Source organism: Diaporthe citri (genome assembly GCF_014595645.1).
Source record: "Diaporthe citri strain NFHF-8-4 chromosome Unknown scaffold_1, whole genome shotgun sequence".
NCBI lineage: Eukaryota > Fungi > Ascomycota > Sordariomycetes > Diaporthales > Diaporthaceae > Diaporthe > Diaporthe citri.
Window position 1 is genome coordinate 1448169 of NW_025064846.1, and position 25466 is coordinate 1473634.

General features: G+C 55.2%; 8 protein-coding genes across 8 annotated transcripts; 4 read left to right on the forward strand and 4 right to left on the reverse strand.

Annotated features, from left to right (window-relative positions):
• Positions 1-2825: 2825 nt before the first annotated feature.
• INS49_000390 (uncharacterized protein) lies at positions 2826-4790 on the reverse strand (the record flags this gene model as incomplete). Its single annotated transcript, XM_043161228.1, has 1 exon — positions 2826-4790. The coding sequence occupies one exon, from the start codon at positions 4788-4790 to the stop codon at positions 2826-2828; it is 1965 nt and encodes a 654-aa protein (XP_043029734.1).
• A 1301-nt stretch (positions 4791-6091) lies between these two features.
• Positions 6092-9269, reverse strand: INS49_000391 (uncharacterized protein; the record flags this gene model as incomplete). Its single annotated transcript, XM_043161229.1, has 8 exons — positions 6092-6278; positions 6348-6452; positions 6515-7125; positions 7232-7660; positions 7718-8126; positions 8178-8655; positions 8712-9048; positions 9111-9269. The coding sequence occupies 8 exons, from the start codon at positions 9267-9269 to the stop codon at positions 6092-6094; spliced, it is 2715 nt and encodes a 904-aa protein (XP_043029735.1).
• Positions 9270-10155: 886 nt separating this feature from the next.
• On the forward strand, positions 10156-11144 carry INS49_000392 (uncharacterized protein; the record flags this gene model as incomplete). The annotated part of the gene is made up of 2 exons (XM_043161230.1): positions 10156-10228; positions 10297-11144. 2 exons carry the CDS (start codon positions 10156-10158, stop codon positions 11142-11144), a joined length of 921 nt encoding a protein of 306 aa, XP_043029736.1.
• A 471-nt stretch (positions 11145-11615) lies between these two features.
• On the reverse strand, positions 11616-13232 carry INS49_000393 (uncharacterized protein; the record flags this gene model as incomplete). Its single annotated transcript, XM_043161231.1, has 1 exon — positions 11616-13232. One exon carries the CDS (start codon positions 13230-13232, stop codon positions 11616-11618), a length of 1617 nt encoding a protein of 538 aa, XP_043029737.1.
• Positions 13233-14202: 970 nt separating this feature from the next.
• On the forward strand, positions 14203-16168 carry INS49_000394 (uncharacterized protein; the record flags this gene model as incomplete). Its single annotated transcript, XM_043161232.1, has 2 exons — positions 14203-14781; positions 14846-16168. The coding sequence occupies 2 exons, from the start codon at positions 14203-14205 to the stop codon at positions 16166-16168; spliced, it is 1902 nt and encodes a 633-aa protein (XP_043029738.1).
• Positions 16169-18776: 2608 nt separating this feature from the next.
• INS49_000395 (uncharacterized protein) lies at positions 18777-22071 on the forward strand (the record flags this gene model as incomplete). The annotated part of the gene is made up of 4 exons (XM_043161233.1): positions 18777-19592; positions 19914-20220; positions 20987-21244; positions 21323-22071. The coding sequence occupies 4 exons, from the start codon at positions 18777-18779 to the stop codon at positions 22069-22071; spliced, it is 2130 nt and encodes a 709-aa protein (XP_043029739.1).
• A 200-nt stretch (positions 22072-22271) lies between these two features.
• Positions 22272-22949, reverse strand: INS49_000396 (uncharacterized protein; the record flags this gene model as incomplete). The annotated part of the gene is made up of 4 exons (XM_043161234.1): positions 22272-22460; positions 22531-22664; positions 22765-22867; positions 22947-22949. 4 exons carry the CDS (start codon positions 22947-22949, stop codon positions 22272-22274), a joined length of 429 nt encoding a protein of 142 aa, XP_043029740.1.
• A 527-nt stretch (positions 22950-23476) lies between these two features.
• Positions 23477-24754, forward strand: INS49_000397 (uncharacterized protein; the record flags this gene model as incomplete). The annotated part of the gene is made up of 7 exons (XM_043161235.1): positions 23477-23593; positions 23639-23647; positions 23704-23748; positions 23805-23899; positions 23995-24012; positions 24068-24360; positions 24429-24754. The coding sequence occupies 7 exons, from the start codon at positions 23477-23479 to the stop codon at positions 24752-24754; spliced, it is 903 nt and encodes a 300-aa protein (XP_043029741.1).
• Positions 24755-25466: the final 712 nt, after the last annotated feature.

Consider the following 25466-nt stretch of genomic DNA (forward strand, 5'->3'; position numbering starts at 1 on the left):
GCCCCCCGGCCTGTGCGACGACACCAGCAGCATCAGTCGAAAGGTTGTTTATTTTGTTTCGCCCTCGTTTTCTTTTCCCTGCGCACCAGCCAACAGAGTCCTGCTGCACGCACGATGCTACTGCTGGTCGAATCGATGCATCCGTACTGCCCTGCAACTCTGCACTATCACACTGCACCACCACGCTAGATGGCCTCTGCTTCTGCTGCTGTGCTTCTGCTTCTGCTGCTGCTGCTGCTGTGCTGCTGAAGAGGCGAGCAGCCAAGCAGTGAGGGATCAGAAGATGAGATGAGATGAGATAGACGCCAGCCTAACGGGGACTACAGAGCACCACGCATCGACAGTAAGTCATCTGCGACCAGTCGAGCCCGAAACGAGCCCACTGCCCGAGTGTGGGTAGTGCAGCAGCATTGGTCTCACGGTCCCCACGGTCTCACTGTCTCACCGTCGAAAAGAAAAGACGAGCAGCTAAAAAAACAAAACAAAACAAAACAAAACAAAAAAAAAAAAAAAAACTGGCCTCAATTTTTCCCTTTTCCTTCTTTGACGCTGCGTGACGGTTTCTAGATGCCCGGGGATCTGGTTCCGACACTTGCATTGTGGACCGCGACTACGTTTCGACAGCAAAAGGGGAGCCCCCTGCGGGCCTTGCCCACCACGCCCCCATGCCGCGTCCATCCCTGCTCCCGCCTTTTCCATCGCCCGCCTGTTAGCCCTGGCGCCCTTCCAGCCCTGCCAGACCTTAACTCGCCCGCATGGCCAGAGGTACCCAGGTACCCATGTATCCTCGTACCCAAGTACCCAAGTACCGGAGCATGGCCTCGGCCCTCTCTCCTCCACACAGCTAATGTGTGTTTATTTCTTCTTGTTGCTCTTTTTCCTGTTCATCTCGTCCTGCCTCACCACCGACATCATTATTAATCCACAGTGCTGCAAGGTACAGTGGGTGCAGGCGAGGGCCCGCCCATTACCGCCAGACCTGCCTTCTCTCTCCAGCGGTCACGCGAGGAATGGATGTACCGCGGCAGATGGAGCAGAAGAGACTCGATGTTCGATTGGCTTGGGTTTTTCATGTTGGATACTCCATGCGTCCGTGTGTGTGTAGGTGCAGGTGAAATGCTCATCAAACTTTCCACAAATATACCCGGACTGCCGGAGTACACCACCGTTTCTACGACGCAGCCAGCATCGGTGAGCAGCCTCAGCTGCTGCTGCTGCTGCTCAAGCTCCGAGCTTGCGCTGAAGGTGCAGCTCACAGAACTGCAGCTGGGGAGGGCTGGAGCTGAAGCCGAAGCGGAAGCGTCATCGTCTTGTCGTTGCGCACAACTCGCCGGCACTCTCTCCCCCGCCAGGGTCTGCCCCTGCGGGAGGGCGTTTCGTGTGGTATCCAGCCCCGTGAGCGGGCGCTCAACGTGCCACCAGGTGCCTAGCTCCCGGCGGCTTTTGAGAGACCAAGGGCAAGAGAGCACGAGGGTGGGTTACTTCCTGAGTCCTGAGTCTTGGGTTTGATCACCGGGTTGACAAGTGACTCGCACCCGAAAGTCTGCTTGCTTTCCAGGAAAGAGAAAAAAAATAAGGGCCCCAAAAAAATAAGAGAGAGCGAGCGAAGGGGGCTCCACTCCCATGCAGCGTCGCACCCACCGCAAACCACGAGGCCCGTGATAGGGCTGGGGGTGTGAAGGAGGGTGGGCTCCGCGTGCGGGCTGCCGACAGGGCTTGTCTCGCCCAGTTAGCCTCACCGCCGACTTCTCTCGCCTGGGTTCGGTCTGCAGCCCGCGGACTGCACCGCCCGCCCGCCTGCTCTTTGCTCCCTGCCGGTCTCTTGTTGGTTGGCTGCTGCTCGGCCGCCAGACCTGCCTGCCTGGTCCGGTCTGGCCTGGGCTGCTGGTGGGTTCGATTGTCAGAAACTGTTCCCAGCATTTCAATCACTGACGCATTCATCGACTCCACACCAAGAAAGATGACCGTCCCCCGGCTCTGGTCAGCAGACTTGGCGCGTCAGCCATCGTCCCTCTGCCGCTTCGGACTTCGACCTGGTGAAACCTCGTGCTACCCACGTTGGCGATGAGGGTATAAGAATAGTGGGGATCGCCCTCTCACCACCTCTTCGATTCCATCTCGTACATATCAACGAGCAGTCGGTGAGCACCCGACTTTTGCCAGCCGAGCGCCGGCCCAAACACGGGCAATATGTACACATGGCAAACCACCGGTGAGCAAGCAAGCAATTTCGGGCTCTTAGTAGGTTTCTATTAGCTACGTATTCGCAAAGACAACGGATATTCACACCCGCAAAAACGGATAGTACACCCATACATCACTCGCGCCACAGCTATGATTAATCACAGCACATCAACCAGGCCTATTTGTCCACACACCCAACACCCATATACCCACACACCTAACACCCATAGACCCAATTTACACGCCTAACTTGTACACCTAGGTATATAAGTGTTAAGTATGCAGATTAGGTATATAAATTAGGTGTATGGGTGGTGGTTTAGTGTTGGCGATATACGGGTGTACCATCCGTTTCTGCAGGTGCGAATATCCGTTCTCTTCGCAAATATCTGTCGGCTATCGCTACTCGTCTTTTACTTCCAGACGGACCAATTCCATTTACCGACACCCGAACGCCAACCCCCCTAACCCAGATCCCCTCCTGAGCCCTCCGCCAAAGATGCCTGGGCCCTAGAAATGCTATGCTGGTTACATCGTATGCTGTCGCTCGCTGAACCTCGTGTGTAATCGCAGCCTCCGTCCGGCTGCTGTGTGCTATCGTATCGTAATTATTGCGTTGGACACCGTGTAGATGTAACTGTTCAGTGCCCGAAGAGTGTGCCCACGACCATGTCGCACACCTCCGTGACCGTAGGCACCCTTCCGTTGGTCAGGGCCGCCTCGACGCCCCGGCTCGTGCTGGCAATGCCAGTCTCGAGATAGGCCAGCTCGGCACCGCTTAGCTTGCGGTGCTCGACCTCCTTCCACTTCTGTTCGGCCTCCTCCTTGGCCTTCTGCAGGAGATCATCCGTGTCCTCCTTCTGCCAGAGGTTGCACTTGTTGCACGAATTGCATGGCCTCCCGTCGCCCTCGGGCCTAAAGTGCTGACAGAAGTGCTGGTAGCCCGCGTCACCGCCTTCCTTGCCGCCAATGTCCTTGCGGCAGACGTAGCACATCTTGTAGCCACACTGGCACGTCATCTTGTTGCACCCGGCCGTCTTGACAAATGAGGCGTTGCACTTGGGACAAACCCGCTTCACAGCCATGCTCATCGCCTGCTCGACCTGGGTGCGGAGGGCGATCAGGCTGGACTCGTTGCACACGTGGATGTCGATCCACTCCTTTTCGCAGTGAAGGCAGGAGCTGCGCCCACAGTCCGGCGACTGGCAGGTGAACTTGAGCCCGCGTTGGCGTCGGCTGTGACGCTTCAGCGACGCATTGAACTCTTCGAGCACTCTCTTCCCAAACGGCAGCTCCATCGCTCCCAGTAGAGCAATGAGAAGGTAAGCCAGGCCAAGGATCACGAGAATGGGGAACCACGCAATAGCGTTCAACGTCCTCAGGAGGCCGTTGCTTGGTCCGTCAGCCCCAAAGCGGGGTTGCAGCTCCCTCGACGTGAGGTACACGTCGTCCACCTCCGCGTAGTCGCAGAACGGACATCGTGCCAAGGGGAGCCCAGACGCCAGGAGACTGTACTCGGCCAGCCGTTGATCGAACTTGCGCATGATCTCGGCACCCTTTTTCACCTCGAGCATTGCCCTGTGCATCTGGTCAAATGAGATGCAGCTGTCGCACGAGTCCGAGTTGGCGTTCTCGGGCATCGCCGGACACCTGAGGGTGCCGGTCTGCGGCTCGATGGTCTTGGCCCAACTTTGTCCGAAGACCGCCTCGGTGACGGACAGCTGAACGCATCTGCGACATATCATATGACCGTTGGTATTGCACGTGGTGAAGTCCTCGAATGAGCCGGCGGTGAAGCAGCAGCAGCACTCGTGGGTTTGGTTCTCCCTCTCTGCCTCGTCCAGGTTCATGGCTGCTGCCATCTCCCGGTCCTTCTCTTCCGTCTTCTCCCTCGCGGAGGTCCTGAGCGGGTCGATCAATTCTTCAAACAACTCCCGGTCGAGTTCCGCGTTGCCCGTAGATTTCAGTGAAGGCACGATGGATCCCTGGCCAGAAGATTTCCACACAACCAGGTTGCCCGTGTCGGTGGATGAGAGCGTCTTTCTTCTATACAACAAAAGCGAGGACAGAGTAAATCTCCACGACTTCTGGGAGAGGTCGACCAAGGTCTTTCTTGCGGACAGGTATGAATAGTTGGATTCCGCGAGGACGGCGTTGATTGTCGAGCGCGAGAGGCCCTTGAACTCGTGCCAGGCCAGTTCTTTGGCGGCAGCTATATACTCGGGGCTCTTGAACTTCTCTGACTTGGGCACCAAAGCGGTGCCGCTTGCCTGAGGCTGGAGCTGCCTCCAGCGCCCTTTGACCCACCCGACGCGGTTTTTGAGCAGGGCATCTGCGACTACTGCCAGCCTGGATTCCTCAGAGAAGTTGGACAGCATCTCGCGGAACACCTCGACCTGGACATCGGGGAAGACCACGGCAAGGGCTTCCAGGCTGCCGTTGAGGTCTCGCAGGTCGGGCGCCTCGTCGTCCTCCTGGCAGGCGCCGAGTTGAGAATCGTCGCAAATGTATTCGGGGTTGGTGTCACTCTTGGCCGAGGAGGAGCTCAGCTTGCGCTTGTTGCCCGGCCGCACGGGGCTGGAGTGCAGCAGGGCGGAGAAGACCATCTTGACCTGTTGTCGTGGCGGCCCACGACGGTCATGCTAGCCTAAGTGTCGGCTGCGGCGCTGGGTGGTGGTATAATCGGAGGTGGTTTCTTTCCATTTGCGTGAGGTTTGTTGCGATCAGGCTGGGGGGCTTAGACAACGCAAGGGACAGCCCGTCTGTCGCGTCGTGGGTGGCTGCGGGCAGGTAGGCAGACTCGGGTGCTGGAGGAGCGAAAGTCGCGCAGAAACTCCAGAACAATGGTAGGACCCGACGTGAAACTGGCTGTCACGTCCCCTGCCCTTTGTGGTCCAAGTCGCGGCGGCGTTGAATGAAGTATTTGTGTTGGGGGCATTGATGTAGGTCACAATGCCCGACCTACAGAGAGACATGGACCGGACCAAGTAAATTGGACTCCATAATTCGACTTGACTGCTTGGCACGAGGGGTCCTCGGGTCCCGATAGATTCGCCCGCGCGGCCAGATTTATCGATAAGCGAGGCGCAGCTCCAAGGGGCAGGGAACAGGGGCTACGTAAGGCCATTTCCCGGCTCCATCTTGCCATTCAACACGCGGTGCCAGCCTGGCCAGCCTGGGTACCTGCCTGTAGGGACCGACAACTGACAGTAACATGTATTCCTCAACCCTGCCCGCACCCGTCGACCTTCACATGACTACAATCTGGTGTCAAAAGGCACGAGATGCAGTGTGCAACCTCGCCATCGCCCCAAGGAGGAATTACACGGGAAATGGGGCCACACAGGATCACGCATCCTGCTCGCGACTAACGAGCCATCCATCAGCTGTCCAGTACCTGAACAAGACGTGCTCTCCCGTCTTCCACCTCACCCTCTGCGCACACCATCGGTTGCTTGACGCTATCATTCCGCGGAGCCAGCATCTTATGACCCAACACACGATGCCTTCAATCAACGTGCATTCATCCGTCTTGCTGTGTCGCTCAGTACTCCTGAGCTGCAGAATAGGGGTGCCAAAGCACAGATACAGTCACAGATAACGTTGTGCAATCTCCTTACTCGGGCTATCTACAATCGTCTCGTCACCGCCTGACATAAAACATGCTCAGGCCGGGCAACATAGCACGCGGTAGGATCATTTGATGTCCTTGCGATCCATATTGCAACACCAATCCATTTCAAGATACTAGCTAGATACGACATCAGGGGCTCCAGATTGTACATGAAAAGGAGGAAAAGACGGTAACACCGCATACACATAATTTTCATCATTAGCAAACCGCAAGCGTCAGTCATCGTGTCGCTTCTAACATGTCCATTCTGCCATGTCACGTATCAAGGTTCTTCTACAACTTGCCCTTCGCATCCGGGGCAAGCTCAACCGCCGCGCCGCCTATCGCCAGCTTGCCCGTCTCCTTGACCTTGGTCTGGAAGATGACCTTGTTGCCGTCCTTCCACATCTCGGTCACCAGCGTCTCGCCCGGCAGCACTGTGCCGGCGAAGCGGACCTTGATGTTCTTGTATGGGCCAAACCTGGGCGGTGACGATCCCGTCAGTAATTGGCCTACGAGGAGGAAAGCGATATTGTGGTAAGGAACTTACTGCTCGTAAACAGCCTTGCCAGCGATGCCCATGAAGCAGAGGCCGTGCAGGATAGGTACCTTGAACCCACCCATCTTGGCGAAGGCAGGATCAACATGGAGCGGGCTGTTTGAATCTCAGTCAGTATTCATCGCCTCCGAGCCGCTCCCTACCATCAAACCACTTACTTGTAGTCGCCGCTCAGCCGGTAGATACACGCCTGCTCCTCAGTCGTCTTGGACTCGACGACGACGTCCGGCGCCCGCCCGGGCGGCTTGTTCGCCGCCGTGCTGGCGCCCCTGTCGGCGGGCTTCTTCTGCCCGCCGAAGCCGCCGGATCCCCGGAGGAAGACGGTCATCTCGTTGTAGAACAGTTCCTCCTTGGTCTCGGCGTTGACGGTGGTCACGCCGTGCCTGACGATGGCCGCGTTGCCCTTGTCGACGACCTCGATCAGCTTGGCGTAGCTGAGCAGCCGGCCCGACGTGGGGATCGGGTGCTTCCGGACCTCGAGGTACTGCTCGCCGTGGAGGAGCATCATGGGGCTGAAGTTGGGGACGAGGCTGTCGAGGCTGAAGGGCGTCTCGGCGTCGAACGGGGGTATGACCCCGTAGGTCGGGAGCACCTGGAAGTCCTCGGCTCCCTCGAAGACGTATTTGAGGTCATTCCTCTTCGCACCCACTCCGAGGTTGTAGAGAATCGCATCGCGCTCGGTGAATTTGAACTCGGTAGCTGGGGACTCGGCCTTCAGGGCCGTTTGGATAGCGTCCAGGTACTCATTTCCGCCCGAGGGTGCATCACTCTGGAGATGGTGTCAGAGAATGTCTACCAAGTTGTATTCTTTACACTATGCTATCATAAAACAAAGTACATCAATGGGACGCAGGTGGACTGGAAGAGGCTCATACCTTAGCACCTCCGCCTGCCTTGTTCCCAGCATTCGCCATTATCTTCTCCAAACTGGCCTGGGTCTTGTCAGGATGGTCGGACCGGCCGTCAAAGGTGACAACGTCCTTCCAGTTCTTCAGGACCTCCTCAGGTGTGAGTGGCACGTCTGTGGGGAAGCCGTGACCTCCAGTCCGCTGCCACCTGGTCGCGCCGACCCATCCACTGCCTACTTCGTACAGGCCTCCGGTTGGGTTCTTGGGGACCTTGTCACTGGACAGAGCAACGACCACCGGGGCGATGTATTCCGGCTTGAAAGCCTGCACCAGCTCCTCCGGCAAGATGGTCTTGGTCATTGCTGTGCCAGCGTTGGGAGCAATGGTGTTGACATAGATGTTGTACTTGGCACCCTCGAGCGCAAGGGCGCGGGAGAAACCAAGAATAGCGCATTTCTTATTGATAATTAGTTTCTGTAGACTAATGGCGGATTAGGGCAGACGAAGACTTACCGCTGCAGAGTAGTTGGCCTGGCCGAAGTTTCCGTAGATACCACTTGTGGAGGTAGTGTTGATAATACGGCCATACTTCTGCTTGAGCATATAGGGCCAAGCAGCCTTGCTGACCTTATAGGTCCCGCGAGCATGCACGTTCATGACAGGGTCCCAGAGGCTGTCATCCATGTTGTGGAATGACTTGTCACGTAGGATACCTGCGTTGTTGATAACAATGTCGATCCGGCCGAAGGCGTCGATAGCAGCCTTCACAACGGCATCGCCATCCTCAGCCGAGGCCTTGACGCCAACGGCCTTGCCGCCCGACTTCTTGATCTCGTTGACCACGTCGTCTGGGTTGACAAGGTCATTGACGACAACGGCAGCTCCGTACTTGGCGAAAGCCAGCGAGTAAGCACGGCCAATTCTGGTTCATTGTCAGCTGCATACATGGCAAGTCACATGAAGGAACACTCACCCAGCGCCTCCTCCGGTCACCAACGCAACACGGCCCGAGAAGTCAAGCTTCTCCCCTCCTTGGTTGGGGCCTAGTTTCTGAGACTCTTCCAGCAGGTTGACAAAGTCGTTGGGCCCAGTTGGATACTGCGGCTTGGAAAAGTCGATGACCGAGTCCCACTTCTTCAGAACGGCCCCTGGGGTGTAGCTGTCGTCGCACTTGAGCAGCTGGCCGCTTGAGCGCTCCCACCTGAGCTTGGCCATGTGGCCACCGCCAACCTCGAAGATGCCGCCAGTCTCGGTTGTGTTGTCCTTGTGGACCAGAACAGCAACCAAAGGCACGACCCACTCGGGCTTCATGAGGTCAAGGACGTCTGGGGGCATGATAGTCTCGGTCATGCGGCTAGCTGCGATCGGGGCGATGACGTTGCACAAGATGTTGTACTTGATGCCCTCCTTGGCCAGAGTCTCGGTAAAACCGACCTGGGCCAACTTGGCAGCTGCAGGATGTCAGTCAAGAGGGGCCTCACACCAGCGCTGCGGACGATTCTCTTACCAGAGTAATTTGTCTGACCAAAGTTGCCAAACAGGCCAGCAGCCGAGGCGGTATTAATGACACGACCATACTTCTGTTTCCTGAAGTGCGGCCATGCTGCCCTAGCACACTTATAGGCGCCCTTGACGTGGACCTTGAAGATCAGGTCCCAGTCTTGGTCCTTGATATTCTTGAAGCTGACGTCTCGAAGGATACCGGCGTTGTTGATGAGGACATCGACACGACCAAACGCCTTGATCGCGGTGTCGATGATCTTGTCGCCGTTCTCTACGGAGTCGTAGTTTGCGACGGCCTTTCCGCCGGCCTTCTTTATCTCGTCGACGACTACATCGGCGGCCTGATGCGAGCAAAGGTCAGCTATGTGCGCGGAACGACGCCCGTTGGGAAAGAGAGTCTCACTTTTGAGGAGTTGCCTTCACCCTTGAAAGACCCCCCCAGGTCGTTGACGACGACGCTTGCGCCTCGGGACCCGAAGAAGGTGGCATATGCCTTTCCCAGACCACCTCCAGCGCCTGTGACGACCACGACCTGGCCGTCGTACCTTAATTGGCCTGCCATATTGGATAAGACAATGGTTGCCTGAGCTGTTGGAGGAACCGAAAGGTGCAAGGTTCGATCACTGGGGAAGAGCAAGGAGGGAGAATGGGGCAGAGAAGGTGGAAAGTCTTGAAAGAGACGAAGACGAAGTGAAGACGTCAAGGAAGCAAGCAACGTCGTGGTAGGCGTGAGAATCGGCAAGCCGTTGCAATGAGCCTCGGCTTTGAACCCCTGTGCACACGGTTCCAGAATGCCAGTCCGATTTACCGAGGGGCCCGTGGGGAAAAGCCGGCCCAAACCGTTCTGGGCGATCGCCCGCCTTCGTCATGTCGCCCTTTTCACATGCTTTGGTCGCCAGTAGCCTACTTGTCAGGTCATGCACGCACTGTACATGCTCACTGTGCCGTCTCCGGGGTAATGAGGTCACCTGGGGCCGGGGCCGGGGCTGGCATCTGCTTCTGACAGGCAAAACGCGGACAGACTAGACTACTGTACTTGCACTCCAACATTTTGACTTTGGAGAGCCTCACGATGGTGATGGTTTGGATATAAGAGGGCTACCTGTATGAGCAATGAGGACGTACTCTCTTGTGAGGCCCTGGCCCTAGGCTATGACGGGTGGGCGGCACATGGCTGTGCCAATTCAGTTGAATCACCTTCCGGTGCCGGAAGAGACAAGACAGGCGAGGCTCTCGAGACCTTGGGAACCGCTACTGATGTGGAGACCCCTTGTTGACTGCCGCTTGCCCTCAATCATCACCAGCGACAAGATAGCCTGCGATATTTTCAAAAGAAGGCCCAAAAAACAACCTCTGGCCCACTCGTACGAAGCAAGGAGACACCACTTGGCACGCTTGTTGAGTGATCATAGGCTTCAACTGCCCCACTCCCCTCGAATATCCACACCATGGCGAGTACTCCAGATGTGCCACTCCAGTCGCGGGTGGTCGACGACAAGTCCCCAAAATGTATCCCATTCAGTATGTGCCAGTCCTTTCTCCCTGGAGGCTTCCCCCCTTAGAGCCGCAGAGTGCTGACTGCCCGGTAGTCCTTGAGCGCCTAAAGGCCCACCAGGCGCAACAATCCGCCTCCGGCGGCGCGGGCAGGCCCTTCGTGATAGGCCTGAACGGCGTCCAGGGCGTGGGCAAGACGACCCTCGTCAAGGCCCTCGCCGAGACCCTCCAGCAGCGGGAGCTCCTGCAGACCATCGTCGTCAGCATAGACGACTTCTACCTCCGCCATCAGGACCAGCTGGCCCTGGCCTCCGCCCACCCGGACAACGCCCTGGTGCAGGTGAGGGGCGAGCCGGGCACCCACGACACGGCCCTCATGCGCGACGTCTTCACCTCGCTCGTCGCCTCCCGGCCCACCCTCATCCCACAGTACGACAAGTCCGCCTTCAACGGGCTGGGCGACCGCGTGCCCCAGTCGGGCTGGATCCCAGTCAACCAGCCCGGCCAGCCCCCCGTGCAGGTCGTGCTGCTCGAGGGCTGGTGCGTCGGCTTCAGAAGCGTCGGCCGCGACGTCGTCGAGGCCAAGTGGAGGGCCCCGAGCCGGACGCTGCACAGCCACAAGCTCGAGGACCTCTTCTTCGTCAACCAACAGCTGAAAGAGTACGACGTCGTGACCGACCTGTTCGACGCGTTCATCCACATCGACGCCGAGGACACGCAGTATGTCTACGACTGGAGGCTGCAGCAGGAGCGGCAGCTGAGGCAGGAGAAGGGGTCCGGCATGACGGACGAGCAGGTGGTCAAGTTCGTGGACGCCTATTACCCGGCATACGAGCTATTCTCGGACGCGGTTAGGAAAGGGATATTCGCGGACCGCAAGGGCTGTCAGCTGCAGCTGACTGTAGGCAAGGATAGGAGTGTCGTGGACAGCTTCACTATTTAATCTGCGTGCGAATACCTCAATGAGATAGTTCTCGAGGACAAGTCCAGATAGTCATCCTATTTCAGCGTTCTGGCCAGTGTCATTGATATAGGATGCGGTGGTGCAGCCTTCTGAGGCTGCGAGAAGAGCGCAAAATATTCCCAAGTTTTGATACAGTATCTATGGAGGCAAAGGAAAGATGCCGAACCATACGTATTTAATGTACCAGCAAGCAAAATGGTATCATTCGGTGCTACCAGAACTATTCTCCTCGTCTAATTATGTAGTTTTTGCCTCTCATCTTGTGGCTAAGCTCCAACAACCTGCCATGTCCCCTGGCGTTGTCCACACATTGCTGTATTATGTCTTGCGCATACAACTCTTCGCTAATCATGCCCGACAACGGCCCAGTCGAATTCCGTTACAGCCTAGCACTTTTGAGCCACTGCAAAGCAAAAACGCGTGGTGTCTAAGAGAGCTTTGCCCTGCTCCCTAGTCGCTGGACTGACTGCCCTTCAACATCGCACTGCTGTCATGCTTCAGCTTGGACAGCTTGCGGTCTATGTTCTCCTTCTTACGCCGCACTTCTTCCTCGCGCTCCGAGATCTGTGTCTCGTACTGCTCGACGATCTTGCGTTTAGCCTGGCGCGCCTCCTTCATCCTCGTTACAATGTTGCCGAATCGTTCCAAAAACCAGTCGCCGCTGTCATCCCACTCGCGCACGGACATCTGGGTGAAGAGTTGAATCTGGGTATCCTCATCCTTGTTCCTGTAGAACTCGAGGCGGTCATCAAGGTTGTCGGCCGGAGGTTTGGCTGGTGACATTATTACCTGTCTGGTGGGATCATGATCGAAGGGCTCGTTCTGTAATTCAGCGAAGTTCATTTTGCGCAAAGCTTCCTCGTCGTAATCGATGTTGCGGAGTCGTTTCTTGGGAGGGGAAAGCTTTGGGCCAAGGAGCGCCTGACGGATAGGGCTTCCTAGCAAGGCGTCATCTTGTATTGTGACAGTTTTCTGAAGTTTCTGTGCCACCGCAGGCTTCGCGGGCTTCGCAGGGTTGAGAACCATTGTCGCATCATCAGGAACAGCGCGTTGCCGAGCTGCCTTTGGGGTATGCTCTTGTTCCTGATCTGGAAATTCGTCTCCTTGGGAATGGAAGTCGCTATCATCCGTGTCCCAGTCCAGAGCCGGGTTCCCGACATTCTGAAAGCCCGTGGAGCGCTGAGCACCCTGAGCAAGCTCTTTGGCAGGCTGGAAATACGCATTAGGTTTGAGAGCCGCGCTGCTGTGCTTTTCGGGAGAAATGCGCCGGGACGTTTCCTTGGGGAGAGGTGACTGTTCAAAACGACGTGTCTTCTTGGTCTCCGTTCCGGAAATGGGAAATTGTGATCGCAAGAATCGAGGGTCTCTCTGTGGCCGAGGACTCGAATCGTCTGACGTGCTGCCAAAGGGGTGCTGCCGAAATCTTGGAGCGTCTGCTCTGGGGTTGTCCGGTGCATGAGTTATCATACTGGAGTTGAATACTTTGCCTTGGAGCGAAGGAACCACCAATTGGCCATTCTGGTACTCAAAAACCGGGGCACTCTCAGCACTTCGGTGGGCGTTCCGACCTCGTCGTGGAGGTTGACGGTTGTCGATGATGTCAGAACGGGAATCGTCACCATAGTCGCCATGGCGATTGGAGTACTGCGCTGAGGCTGGCCGGGCAGGTTCACTCTCGGAGAACAAGGAGTTGATGTTGGACTGTTCATCCCATTGCTCTCGCAGCCCGCCTTTCTCGTGCGGCCCCTCCGACACTGATTCCCAGCCGCGAGTTGCCCCTAGGCCATCGTCTCGTTGCCGCTCGATCAACTCATCGGCACGTGGTGACCCAAGAGGTAGCTGTGCCTGGAACCCGGATGGTTTGGAAACCTGCGTTGAGAAGTTGACGGCCTCGGCGGCCGCCTGATGATCTAGGAGGGGAATCATCGGCGATGGGGCACGAGCCGCTGTCTGGGTGAGTGCCTGAAGTGGCGGACTACCAGGCGCATGAGGGTTGATGATCGGGGAACCCTCATGTTTCTGGATGAAGCTCTGCATCTTCCTCTTCGCCGTGGGTACCATCATCATGGCGGGGAGGACGTCGGAAGGAATGTTAGGGAAAGGAGGTGAGATGCTGAGCGCGTTTGGACAAGACTGTTCTAAGGCCGCGGTGGCGAGGAGATAATGGCGGTTGGGAAGGGAGACTGAACTCCCAAGAGTTGAAGGCTCTTGTCTGCCGTCAAACAGTGGCCGTGGAGACTGTGAATTCCGTATGGTCCATAGATGGGAGAAATGAAGGTGTCGCCCAGCTCAACACAGATTTACAATGCAGCGCATTGTACACTGAGCTTTTATGAGGCTCGACAACTCGAGACCCCGTCCAGCGCTCGAGGATGACCCAGACAGAACCTTGGACGGGTTGGCTTGTTTGCCAGGCGTCAATCGCGGTCTGGACTGTGTTATCAAGGAAAGCACGTCGTGACGCGCCGCATCATGCCTTCCCAAAAATCCAGGGACCACCATGGGACCACCATCAGCTCGCTAGCTTCAATGTGGTGGATCCCTGCAATTGCAGTTACAGGGCCGGCGCATGGGCCAGGCACAAACGTAACCGCCCATGCTGGCTACGACCCACCCCTGGCCAGGGATTACATGTACCTAAGTCCCTGGGTAGACTACACTACACCTGTGTTTAAAAAACACCTACAGATTACTCCCCAGGTACGATATACAGAGCGCCCTCGATACCTAGGTAGTTAGTAGTGCTGACCAAAAGTTGGTGAGCTGTGTTATGTCGCCTAACCAGCCAATCATTGCACAACTGCCTGCTGCATGCAGGCGCAGGAAAAGGCCGCCAGCAGCCACAACAGTAACCTCACCTCGCCAAAGTTACCCCATGACTGGTTACCATTCATCTGTCACTTTATATCCCTTTAGAGTCTCACCCCTACCAATCCCTCGATTATCTTACTGTTAACTTCGAAATCGAGGTAGACACATCACGAAAAGGTCCTTCAGGCATCTGATATCTCGAGGTGGTTGTGCATTCAAGGCCGTAATGGCCTCCAATAACTGGTCTGTCGAGCGTTTGATGGAAGAGCTCTACCGTGCACAGTGCATCAACGCTTCCGGAAAGGATTTCCTCCCAGCTGGAGCTCTCAAAGAAGTGATCACACCCGAAGTCGTCCGCTCAGCGCTGCAGGGGTCGCAAGCAGACGTCCAGTTATGTGAATATGCGGAGAAGATATGTGGCTCGTATCGCAAGATATTCGCCATATTGGTGTTGGTTGACATGGTACACCGCATACCGGACTTCATGCGTTGTGACCTCGATGACACGTGCCTCCCTATGCCAGATACTGGAATGAGAAACGGGGAGGCCCTACCGACGCCACTCTTGGAGGACGAGGCCTGGATGACAGTCACCAGAACGTGGCGAAGGAGAGACATCGATCAGTTTAAAACTTATCAGTGGCGTGTGCTGGCGCCTGCATTCACTGCTCAGGATCCAGAATACAGGTTATGTCCGAGTCACGTCCTTCCGTTTGTGGAGAGCCATGAACAAGCCGAAGGCGCTTTCGGCACGGTATACAGAGTTAGAATCCACCCGGATCATCATGACTTTGGGAATCTTGGGGTAGGCGTTTTCCGATGTGTCGCTGTTAAAGGGCCTGGGCTTCAGATGCTGACCTGCTCGGAAGATGAATACTCAAGACTCCATGTTTGCTGTGAAGGAGATTCGAAAAGAGCGTCACCACGACTACTACGATGCTGAGGTCCGCATTCTCAGGCGATTAAGAGATTTTAGTTTCGGCCACATCATCCCGCTCCTAGCCTCGTATGAAATCCGGAGTGAGCATGACGACTTCTCCTCTCGCCGCTATCTGATCTTCCCCTGGGCCTCCGGAGATCTGGACGCCTTCTACAGACGGAATGAAGTGTTTCCTGACAGAACACAGATGATACTATGGATGGCAGAGCAATCATCTGGACTGGCAAACGCTCTCTGTCAGATCCACGGAGGCAATGAGGACCCCAGCCCAGGTAGCCCAACAAACGCAAGTATAGCCAGCGAGGCGAGCCCATTCGCACCGGACTCAGCCCGCATGTATGGACGGCATGGCGATATCAAGCCATCCAACATCCTCTGGTTCGACGAGGCTTCTACTGAGACAGCCAACGGCATTGGACGACTCGTACTGTCTGACTTTGGGCTGGCTCATTACCATCGACGGAATTCACGATCCAATGTAACGTCAGAAGCAGTGGCCAGGTCCGCCACCTACCGGGCCCCAGAGTTCGACATGGGAATGAAGCTCTCGCGAAAGATTGATATCTGGTCTTTGGGCTGTCTCTTCTTGGAGATGCTCACATGGCTTCTCAGAGGGTACAAAGTTATGCATGATGATTTCTCCCAGTCTCGACTGGAGGAGTCCTCGGATTTGAGCCACTTCTTCGAAGATACCTTCTTCCGGATCGTACCTGAGGACGGTAGACGCACAGCTGTTGTCAAGCGCAGTGTCAAAGCCTGGATCATGAATCTCCTGGACAATCCTTGCTGCAGTCTTTACACAAGGGACTTTTTGACGATGATCGAACATCACATGATTGTTGTCGATGTGAATGACAGAATTTCCGCGGCAGAATTGTCGCAAATGTTGCGAGATATGTATTCTCGTTGCACCGAAGACGTTTCGTATTATCGGGAAGGTATGATGGGACTGTCATCTGTTCCCCTTCGTCTGCTGCCTTTATCTCAACCTACAGCCGTTGGTGGGCCGACGTTATTGGCACCAGCCTCCACGATAGATGCCGCCGCCGCGTCAGAACCTGTCCAAGAAGCCGCCGCCGCTCATCTTAAGCCTGCGGACAGGATGATCATTGGCCCCTCATCTGGTACCTTCTCTCAGAAATTCAGACGCTCTGCCGGCAGAATGAGCCTGCTTGGATGGCCTTTCCGTCTGGCGAAGGACAAGTCGCAGGGGACAGGGCAAGCAGACAAACCGGCAGCTTCTGGCCCTTGAAACACAGGTAGAGACTCTTTTCTTGAATTCTGGCTACATAACGTCGTATTAGAGCTCAACAGACCAGTGTGTATATCATTCTGCCAGTCTCATCATACCAGGCTGTCGACAGAGCAGCCACCCTAGCTATGGCCACCTCCATGGTACTACTATTCAACACTACGCGGGTTCTATGCTATCCAGTGACAAGCTGCCAAAGCGCACATTACATACGATTGACCACGCGTGCAGCCACAAGTCACCGCTTTCGAGAGGCCTGCTGTGTGCAGACTAACGCGTATGTCAAGAACACGTTCGCCTTTTCTACTTTACGGGACTTTGACCTTTCCATGTCCATATCTTTTTGCACGCATTCTTGATACTTTGCACCGTTCCGGCCCTTCTTAGCTTTGGAGGCCCCTGGTCTTCGTCCTCCTGCCCCCCTGCTGCGGTTCCAGCCGCAGACGACAACTTTTGTCCCCCGCTATCTGCTGCCGTTGGGCCTTGGTGCTCAGGCTTGCCAGCGGCGTGCTGCCCATGTGGGATGTCTTGCTCTTGCGGGAGGGTTCGCGGCCCCTCGGAAGCCTTAGCCTTGGACTCCAAGTTGCGCAACGCATGCGTCAGGTCGTGAATCTCTTCTTGCTGGGCCTGGTACCACAGTCAGCGGTAAATTATCGCTCGGAATTTTCTATGGCGTGAGATCGTACTGGAGTAAGAGGTTTTGGTCCTTTGATGGAGTATTCGTCGTTCCGGATCTGTGTGTGGGCCGTATTTGAGCCCCGTGATCAGCCGAGTGTCCATGTGCAATTGAGATTTCGTACGCGCCAGAGACCATAAAGCTACTAAGCCGTCATGTCGTCGTCTGGCAATTTTAAAGACCAAAAAAATAAAATCCAAGACCCACTGTCACAGAATAGGTGCCCTGCCCCCAGGTGAGATCGAGATATCTCTGCAGCTTCCTAACTTCGATATACCGCCTCGATATGACCGTGGCCATAGCATTGGAGGAAGGCATTTGAGACCGAGATGATGGATAAACCAGCCGCCTTTGCTTGTCGTTTGGGCCTTTCGACGGTCGTCGCACCTAATAACGTTGGAAAGGAGAACTAGACCGCGTTACTCAAGTAGTGCCGAGTGAGGCGCGGTGAACTCTGGAAAGGGGTCCTTAGCCAACTTCCCGTGAGTTCGGGATAAAAGAGAAGGACTCGTTACATGTCGCGCAGACGGGATACAGAGCTGAGTCTAGAATAGAGGTCGCTTATGTGGCGTAACTCAGGCATCGACGACATGGCCTAGCACACGTGACTTGGCTCAGCTCGTGTGCTACGTGATGTCTCTGCTACTGTTGGACGAACTGAATTGCGAGACACTAGGGCCTTTTGTCCGAGAGAACAGACATTTGCACAGTAGAAAACAGATGGTATACAGATACCTCTTAAATAATATTCCCGCAGCTAATCAGAGCATAACTTAAATACCCACGCCTCATTCCTAAACCCACACCCAATTCATGTACTTATACCTTATTTACATATGAAATATTAGTTTATAAACTTAACTTTTAATATTTATATAAATTTAAAAGTATTAAACATAAATTAAATATATATATAAAGTATATAAATTTAACATATGAAACGATTTATTAACTGCTGGCATAATAAACCACTTAGGTAAAAGACTAGTAATTTTTAATCTCTTGGAAATATACCTAGCAGTTTATAATCACCGTACCGTCACAGTACATAATTTATAATGAAGTGTAAAAAAAAATACGTGTAAATATGCTAGTCGTAAGTGTATTAGGTGTAGGTGTAGGTGTGTTGGGTGTTGGTGTGTTGGTTGTGGGCTTGTCAAGCATGGGTGTGTTAGGTCTGGGTGTGTTAGGTCTGGGTGTGTTAGGTCTGGGTGTGTTCAGTATAAGTGCACTAGTCGTGTACACCATCCGTTTCTTTCTGTACGAATTTCTGTTCTCCTGCCCTTTCCCGCGCTCCCTCCCAACCGAGGTACTCATCATGTGCGGCCTTCCTTTCTCGCCCAGCTACGGCGATAGGCGCCCCCAGTAAGCAGCCGGCTTCCAGGAGGCGCTCTTAAGACAAATCAAAAGCTTGCTCCCTCGGCTGCCGGAACGCCATCACGAGAAATAGGGATTATCTGATTGGCAGCGGAGATGGAGACGCACCCAGCTCCGATGGCTTGATGGCCAGGATGAAATAGCGCGGTGCGGTGCGACAACCGCAATGCGATTTATCGGCGGAGGCTGCTTTGCTACGACTTCCAAGCTGATAGTATCTGAGGCTGCGCATTGCTCACCGCTCACTCATCTATAGGATCGCTGAAGATTCTCGATGAGGCTGTTGAAACTAGCTCGTTGATTTGAGATACGTATATATGTGCCTACTCTTGTCCCACTAAGACAATCATTGTTGTACCAACTTAGTAGAGGAACTCAAAGAATACAAATAGTCTACATGTGTGCCTACATACGCGTCAGCTACGTGTCTATGTAGTGACATCTCTTCAAACTCGAGCACGTTATACCTGTACTTACCTACATACCTACTGAGAAGTCAAGACGCCAAAATTCGATGTATTGAGCCGCCTGAGTGCGAAAACGGGTCGCTAAACCATGGATTGGGTTCCAAACTCTGATCCCTTCATTCATCCTAACCCGGTGAGCAGATTTGTCTGCCAAGATGACGATCCTAACTCGCCCAAGTCGCCTGAGCCAGACCCCAGATCACCGCACTGTCAAGCTCTCCAGAGTCATGATGCAGTGGGAACTGCCGTGACTGTCGCAAAACTCAAATACGCCCCTTTGACGGCAAAAACAGATTTGCACAATTGGATCTCGTCTGCAGATTTCACTACCGGTTCTGAGCAGACGCCACTGCGTAATGGGTTCTGCATCCTGTTCATACCACGTGCTACAGCCGTCCAGTTGACGACCGGGGAAGATGCCTCTGGATTCACGGACCTGCCCATCACGCTGGCGTGCTGGGAAAAGGTCGCCGAAGCATTCTACCTCCCCGGACACTTCTACAAAGCGGTGTCCAGGCGGCTCCTGTCCGTCATATCGGTCCAGAGGACTTGTGATATTTCCAGTCGAGAGGAGACAATGTGGATGCAAACCGCTGCGACTAACCCTGGGGATGGACGCAAGTACGGCTTTGCATTAGCGGCAACACACATCGAGAGTCGAGGTTTCACGTACGCCGTCATGGTCGGCTGCTCCGATGAGCAGATCAAACAAGTTACGAAATTGGTGAAGGGGTGGGAAGAGGGCGCCAAGCACCCTCTCATGATGCTCGGCGTGTGTGCCGAGCTGCACTTGCAACGCGTGGAGGCAATGGTCAGGGAGCGATCCGCCGAGTACGAGAAGCTCAAGAAAAAGCTCGACAACAGCAGAGGCACCAACCAGTTCAACTGGAATATGATCGACAGAGTGCGGTTAGAAAGAGAGAAGAGCATAAGAGCCGAGACGGAAATCAGCACGACGATATCGCAGCTTTCCAAAGCTTGTCTGTCGGGAGTAAAGACCCTCCGGGATCAGTACAATGACGACGCAGGCAGTCAGACATCGCACAGTCCAGCAGTCGGCAGCCAGACATCGCCCAGTCCGACAGTCGGCAGCCAGACACCACTCAGTCAAGCAGTTGGCAGCCAGACATGGCCCGGTCCAACAGTTGGCAGCCAGACACCACCCAGTCAAGCAGGTCAGCCAGCAATGGTTCCAAACATGCACAACAATAACCAAGCAATGGAGGTGACGAACTTGTTCGATGAGCGGTTCCAGGACATCCTGTCGCGGCTCGACGGGCTGGCCGCCGAGTGCCGAATCGGCGTCGAGGGCATCTCCTTCTCGACAGACGTCATCCGCAGCGAGCTGGCGCGCCAGGACACAGCCTACGGCACCGCCTTTGCCCTCATGGCCGCCGTCTATCTCCCGACGACGGCCGTGGCAACCATCTTCGCTATGCCCATCTTCGGGTGGAGCAATGACTGGCGGGACTGGCGCTATCACCCTCTAACGAAGAGTAACAGTGGCGGCAGCGGCGACTCGGGTGCGGCAGGTCAGTCCGGCCAGCCAGTTGTTTCGGGATACATCTGGGTATGGTTCGCCTTATCTGCTGGCCTCAGTCTCATCACCTTCATCGTCTTCTACTTTCGCGTCTACCGGAAGTTACATCGTAGAAATCGCAATGATGCGGAGGAGCAGTGTGAGAAGGGGTTGTAGATGTGGTGCAAGCGGCTGACTAAGCCACACCCAATCAATACCCACACCCAATTCACACACCTAACGGGTATAAACGAGCCATGTGAATCGGGCGTATAGGTCTTGGGTGTGTAGGTCTTGGGTATGTAGGTATTTGGTGCATGGGTGTTGGGTATGAGTGTGGCTGAGGCCTGGGTGATGCGCTTTATTTTGCTGCAGCTATGGCGTGAGTGACGTAGCAGTAAACACTCCGTTTTTGCAAGTGCGAATCTCCGTAATATATTACAACACATTGTGACATTGGTACTTCAGTGGCTACTTCCTAGTATTTACCGGTCTACCAGGCTGGAAGTGCTTGCAGTAGGGTTGCTGTATTCGTTGTTAAAATGTAGGAAATGTCTGGACTAGCTTAGGGGGCCGAGACCGACCGTCACCGAACCCCGGCTTAAATGGGACCGATCTCGGCAGCCGCCGCATTATCAATCAACGGGCTGGATTGAGTCGAAATCCGCCGCTGGACGAAATGCCTAAATGCCTAGGTAATTCCAACGTCCCGCATTACCCTAAGGATCCCTCGCCTACGTATCGCCATCGTACTCAAACCACCATGGCGCCCTCCCTAGAAGAGCCAGAAGCCGTCCAGGACGTCCTCAAGAATCATGCCAAAACAAAGCCGTCATTAGTCGCCCCCGAGCCAGAACACTGCCCCGGCCCCGAGTCCGACACAGCAGGCACCGCAGACTCATGCGCCGGCTGCCCCAACCAGAAGATATGCGCCTCCGCGCCCAAGGGGCCTGACCCCGACATACCCGTGATATCACAACGCCTGGCCGGGGTGAAGCATCGGGTGCTGGTCCTGAGCGGCAAAGGAGGGGTTGGCAGTGCGTCCTGTCCCGCCCAGTGCAGTGCAGTTTGTACTCCCGGCCCACTGGCATTTGGCTGACCTGAAGCGTTTCCAGAATCGACATTCACAACTTTACTCGCGCACGCGTTCGCCCTGAACCCCGACAGCACCATCGGCATCATGGACACGGATATCTGCGGGCCGTCCATACCGAAGATGATGGGAGCCGAGAACGAGACAATACACATCAGCAACTCGGGCTGGTCGCCCGTGTGGGTCATGGACAACCTCGGGGTCATGAGCATACAGTTCATGTTGCCAAACAAGGACGATGCAATAATATGGCGTGGGCCCAAGAAGAACGGTCTGATCAAGCAGTTCCTGAAAGACGTCGATTGGGGCGAGCTAGACCTGCTGCTGGTAGACACGCCACCGGGCACGAGCGACGAGCACCTGAGCGTGAACTCCTACCTGAAAGAGAGCGGCATCGACGGCGCCATCATCGTCACGACCCCGAACGAGGTGTCACTGCTGGACGTGCGCAAGGAGATCGACTTTTGCCAGAAGGCGGGCATCAAGATACTGGGCCTGGTCGACAACATGGCAGGCTTCGTCTGCCCCAAATGCACAAAGGAGAGTCAGGTGTTCGAGGCGACGTCGGGCGGCGGCAAGGCACTTTCAGAAGAGATCGGCATTACATATCTCGGCGCCGTGCCCCTGGACCCTCGCATTGGCATGGCTGGTGACTACGGAGAGAGCTACTTCGACTCTTTTCCCGACAGCCCGGCCTGCAAGGCGATCAAGAAGGTGGTGAGAGGGGTGGCCTCCCAGATAGCACTAGACTCCGAGAGCCTCTTCCCTTGAGGAGTAGACCTCGGACCAAGAAATAACCGCGTGATACCCCAATCCTCTGCGCCACGCGCAAGTGCTGTCCAGCGATAAGGGTCCATGGCGAAATCGCTGGCGTGTTTCTCGTGCCACCATTCCCTGCTTCCAGCATGACAGGCTTCAGGCGGTCTGCCTTCCTGTCTGTTTCAGAGTATCCCATCAAAACCCATCGCGACTTAAGCGGCACCGAGCTTCTCGGGGACCTCCTCCAAATCGTCGACTGAGCTGAGGTCTATCACCTTGTTGACCTCAGCCGTGTTCCGGAACAGCTCCTTTGCGCCGGCGTAGAGCATGCGGAGCTCGCTGTTGCAGGTGACGGGGAGGTAGAACAGCAGCACGTAGGGGACCGATTGCCGTCCAGAGGGCTGGCGTGGAAGATTAAGTCAGATCACATCCTATCCACCCAGCTGGATATCATGAAAGGGGGGTTCGTACCAAGGTCATGGGGTAGCTCAGGAGCACGAATCTGGGCGAGTGGTCCGGCAGGTCCTCCCCAATCTCTTCGAGGCTCTTATATACGGTCTTGTCATCGTCTTGCTTGATCTCCTTGGTCGCTTTATCGATCATGTCTGCGCCGGGGAGTAACGTCAGCTTCCGCCTCTTGGCCTGGCACCGCCAGCTGCGACTAAATCACCTCACTGTGGCGGCGGCAGCTAGAGACGTACATACAAATGACGGCTTGGGCATCGTTGGACCTCGAAGTCCCGAGCCGGAACTTCCGCAGGTGGTCCTTTGTATCCTGGGAAAAGGTGTATAGCCTCGCTTCGGAGCTCTAGCGACAATTCATAGCTGGTCAGCCAGGGTGCGCGCGCCTTGGAGTTGTGTTCCCGCAGGTCAAAAGGGCTGCGTACCATGTTTTCTGGTGTATGTGCAGCAACAGTGGTTTCCTTGGTAGTCTGCAGATGTCGATATCGATACCGGTCTTTTGGTACGTACGTCGGTGCAGGCTGTACTCGCTATGGGCTGAGGTCGAACAGCAAGCTTAGGTGGTTCAGACATGGGAACCCCCCAGAGCAAGGTCAGCCCCGCTACGGGCCCCCCGCCCACTTGGGACCCAGGGACGAGCCGAGAGCGGTGCCGGACACCGGGGCCCACCACGTCGAAGCTTCACAAGTCTCCATGACGGTATCACCTCAGCAACTACATCCTCACAACGCATTTGTAGTTGCTGTGGTTGAGGACTTTGGGCGAAATTTTGCTCTCTCACACAACAAGTCTTGAACGAAGAAAATTGAGACTGCTAGCCAAGCCTAGATCGACAGATTTCTTCATGTTCTCTCGTGTCTCGCAGATTGCGCGTCATCTCTCCAGACCTGCCGCTCAATTCGCTCATTCCGGTACGACTCCCGTCCTTTCGACCGGAGTGCGCCCACAGATGAACATGTCGACAGCCGAGCAGAACTTTGCGCGGACGATCCACACTGCAGCATGTCTGATAATTGGTGATGAGGTGCTTGGAGGCAAGGCACGTTCTATCCTTACCGAGCTCAATTCGGCCGTCTGTGGTCTTCTAGCTAACGCGTGATGGCTGTACTCTGCGCAGACCAAAGATGTAAGTCTCGTGTAGATAGCACTTTTGGAGAAATACACTAAATATTGGATATCAAGAGCAACTCGAATTATATGGCAAACTTTTGTTTCCAATTGGGCATTGTAAGTGCTGTCTATGGTCTCGGGCTCTGCGAGCTTAGCTGAGTGTTGCTGGACAGCAACTCAAGAGGATCGAGGTCATAGAGGACGATGAGTCGGAGATCGTCGAAGCCGTCCGCAGGATGAGTGACAAATATGATTTCGTCATTACCAGGTGAGGAGTGATTCTGAGAGAGGACCGGCCTATCTGGACGTCCCAATGCCTGGAACCCGCATGAGAAAATGCTGCTGACGAGACGACCTCAAAAGTGGTGGCATTGGGCCGACGTAAGACTCCTCCAGAACCACCCCTTATTGAACCAGCTTGCTAAATACAGCATAGGCATGACGACATCACCTACCAGTCCATAGCCAAAGCTTTCGGGCTGAAGATCAAGCTGTACGAGGAGGCGTACCAAAGGATGAAGAAGCTGTCTCGGCCCCACCCATCACAGCCAGCCTTCAACTGGGATGAGGACAGTCCTGCCAAGAAGGCGAAGCTCAGAATGGTCGAGTTGCCTACAGAGGACTCCGTCCCCCTCGAGAAGCAGTTCCTGTTCCCGCGGGAAGACCTATGGGTGCCTGTTGCAGTAGTAAACGGCAACGTTCACATCCTGCCTGGAGTGCCCCGTCTTTGTAAGTCGTATCACTGTATGTATGTGTACATCTGGCCCGCCACTGACGACAAACCCGTCTCGCTTCAGTTGAGGGACTGCTGGATGGCTTGAAGCCGCATATTCTACCACGCCTGGTTGACCCTGAGGGCAAGGGCATTCATAGAGTGCTTATATCGACGCCAATGGCCGAGAGTGCCGTGGCCACCTACCTGACCGAGCTGGCGACCAAGGTCGAGCCGCAGGGCGTCAAGGTGGGGTCTTATCCTCGATGGGAGAAGAAGAGAAATACGGTGACTCTGGTCGGCAAAGACAGGGCGTACCTGGACAGTATCAAGGATGAGGTGGCTCAGAACGTCAATGGACGGGTCGTGCAGGTTGAAGGCGAAGACGATGACCTGCCCGACGCCAACTGAATTAGAGACCGGGGTGGTCGGTTAGACACTCCGTTCATGTTGCAATCAACGTATCGCCAAAGAGTTTGACCGTGTGCTTGTGCGATCTGTCCGGCAGATCCATCGCCGGTTCCGTGGAGGCGGATATCGAGCAACACGCACGGAATACGATGGGGATCCACTTGATGTCCGAACAACAGGATCCGAGACGGAGCGACAATGCGTCGGGACGGGTAATCATTTGATGCCTTAGCTAGATGCCGGGATGATGCTTTCGGGGCCCTGAGAAGTCGAGGGCCTCGGCTGTTCAACACCTCGCCCCGCCTGAGTAGTCCAAGCCCGAGGCTAGAGGGAGACTATAGAGCCAGAACTGAGATCAGATACGGCATGTAGCAGTCATTGATGTCCCAGCTATGGAACATCACATGTGGCATGGCACAGTGCAGGTGCCCATCGATGTGCTCTACCCTGACCTGATGCCAGGGGGGCAGAGGCAGCAGATTTGGTGTCCGGCCCAAGAGCTTGGTCGCCCAGAGCTCATTACAGTTTATATCGGACCCCTGCTGCGGATCAAACACCCTAGCACAACAAGCTTGAGGTATCCGTCGCTGAGACTTCTCCCGTTAGTGTATCCACTTTCTTCTAGAAAATTTGTCGGCGTTGTGGGCGAGATTATCAACAGCCCCAAAGGTTTCCCAAATGGGAGTCCCCCAAATAGACAGGCCCCACGGAG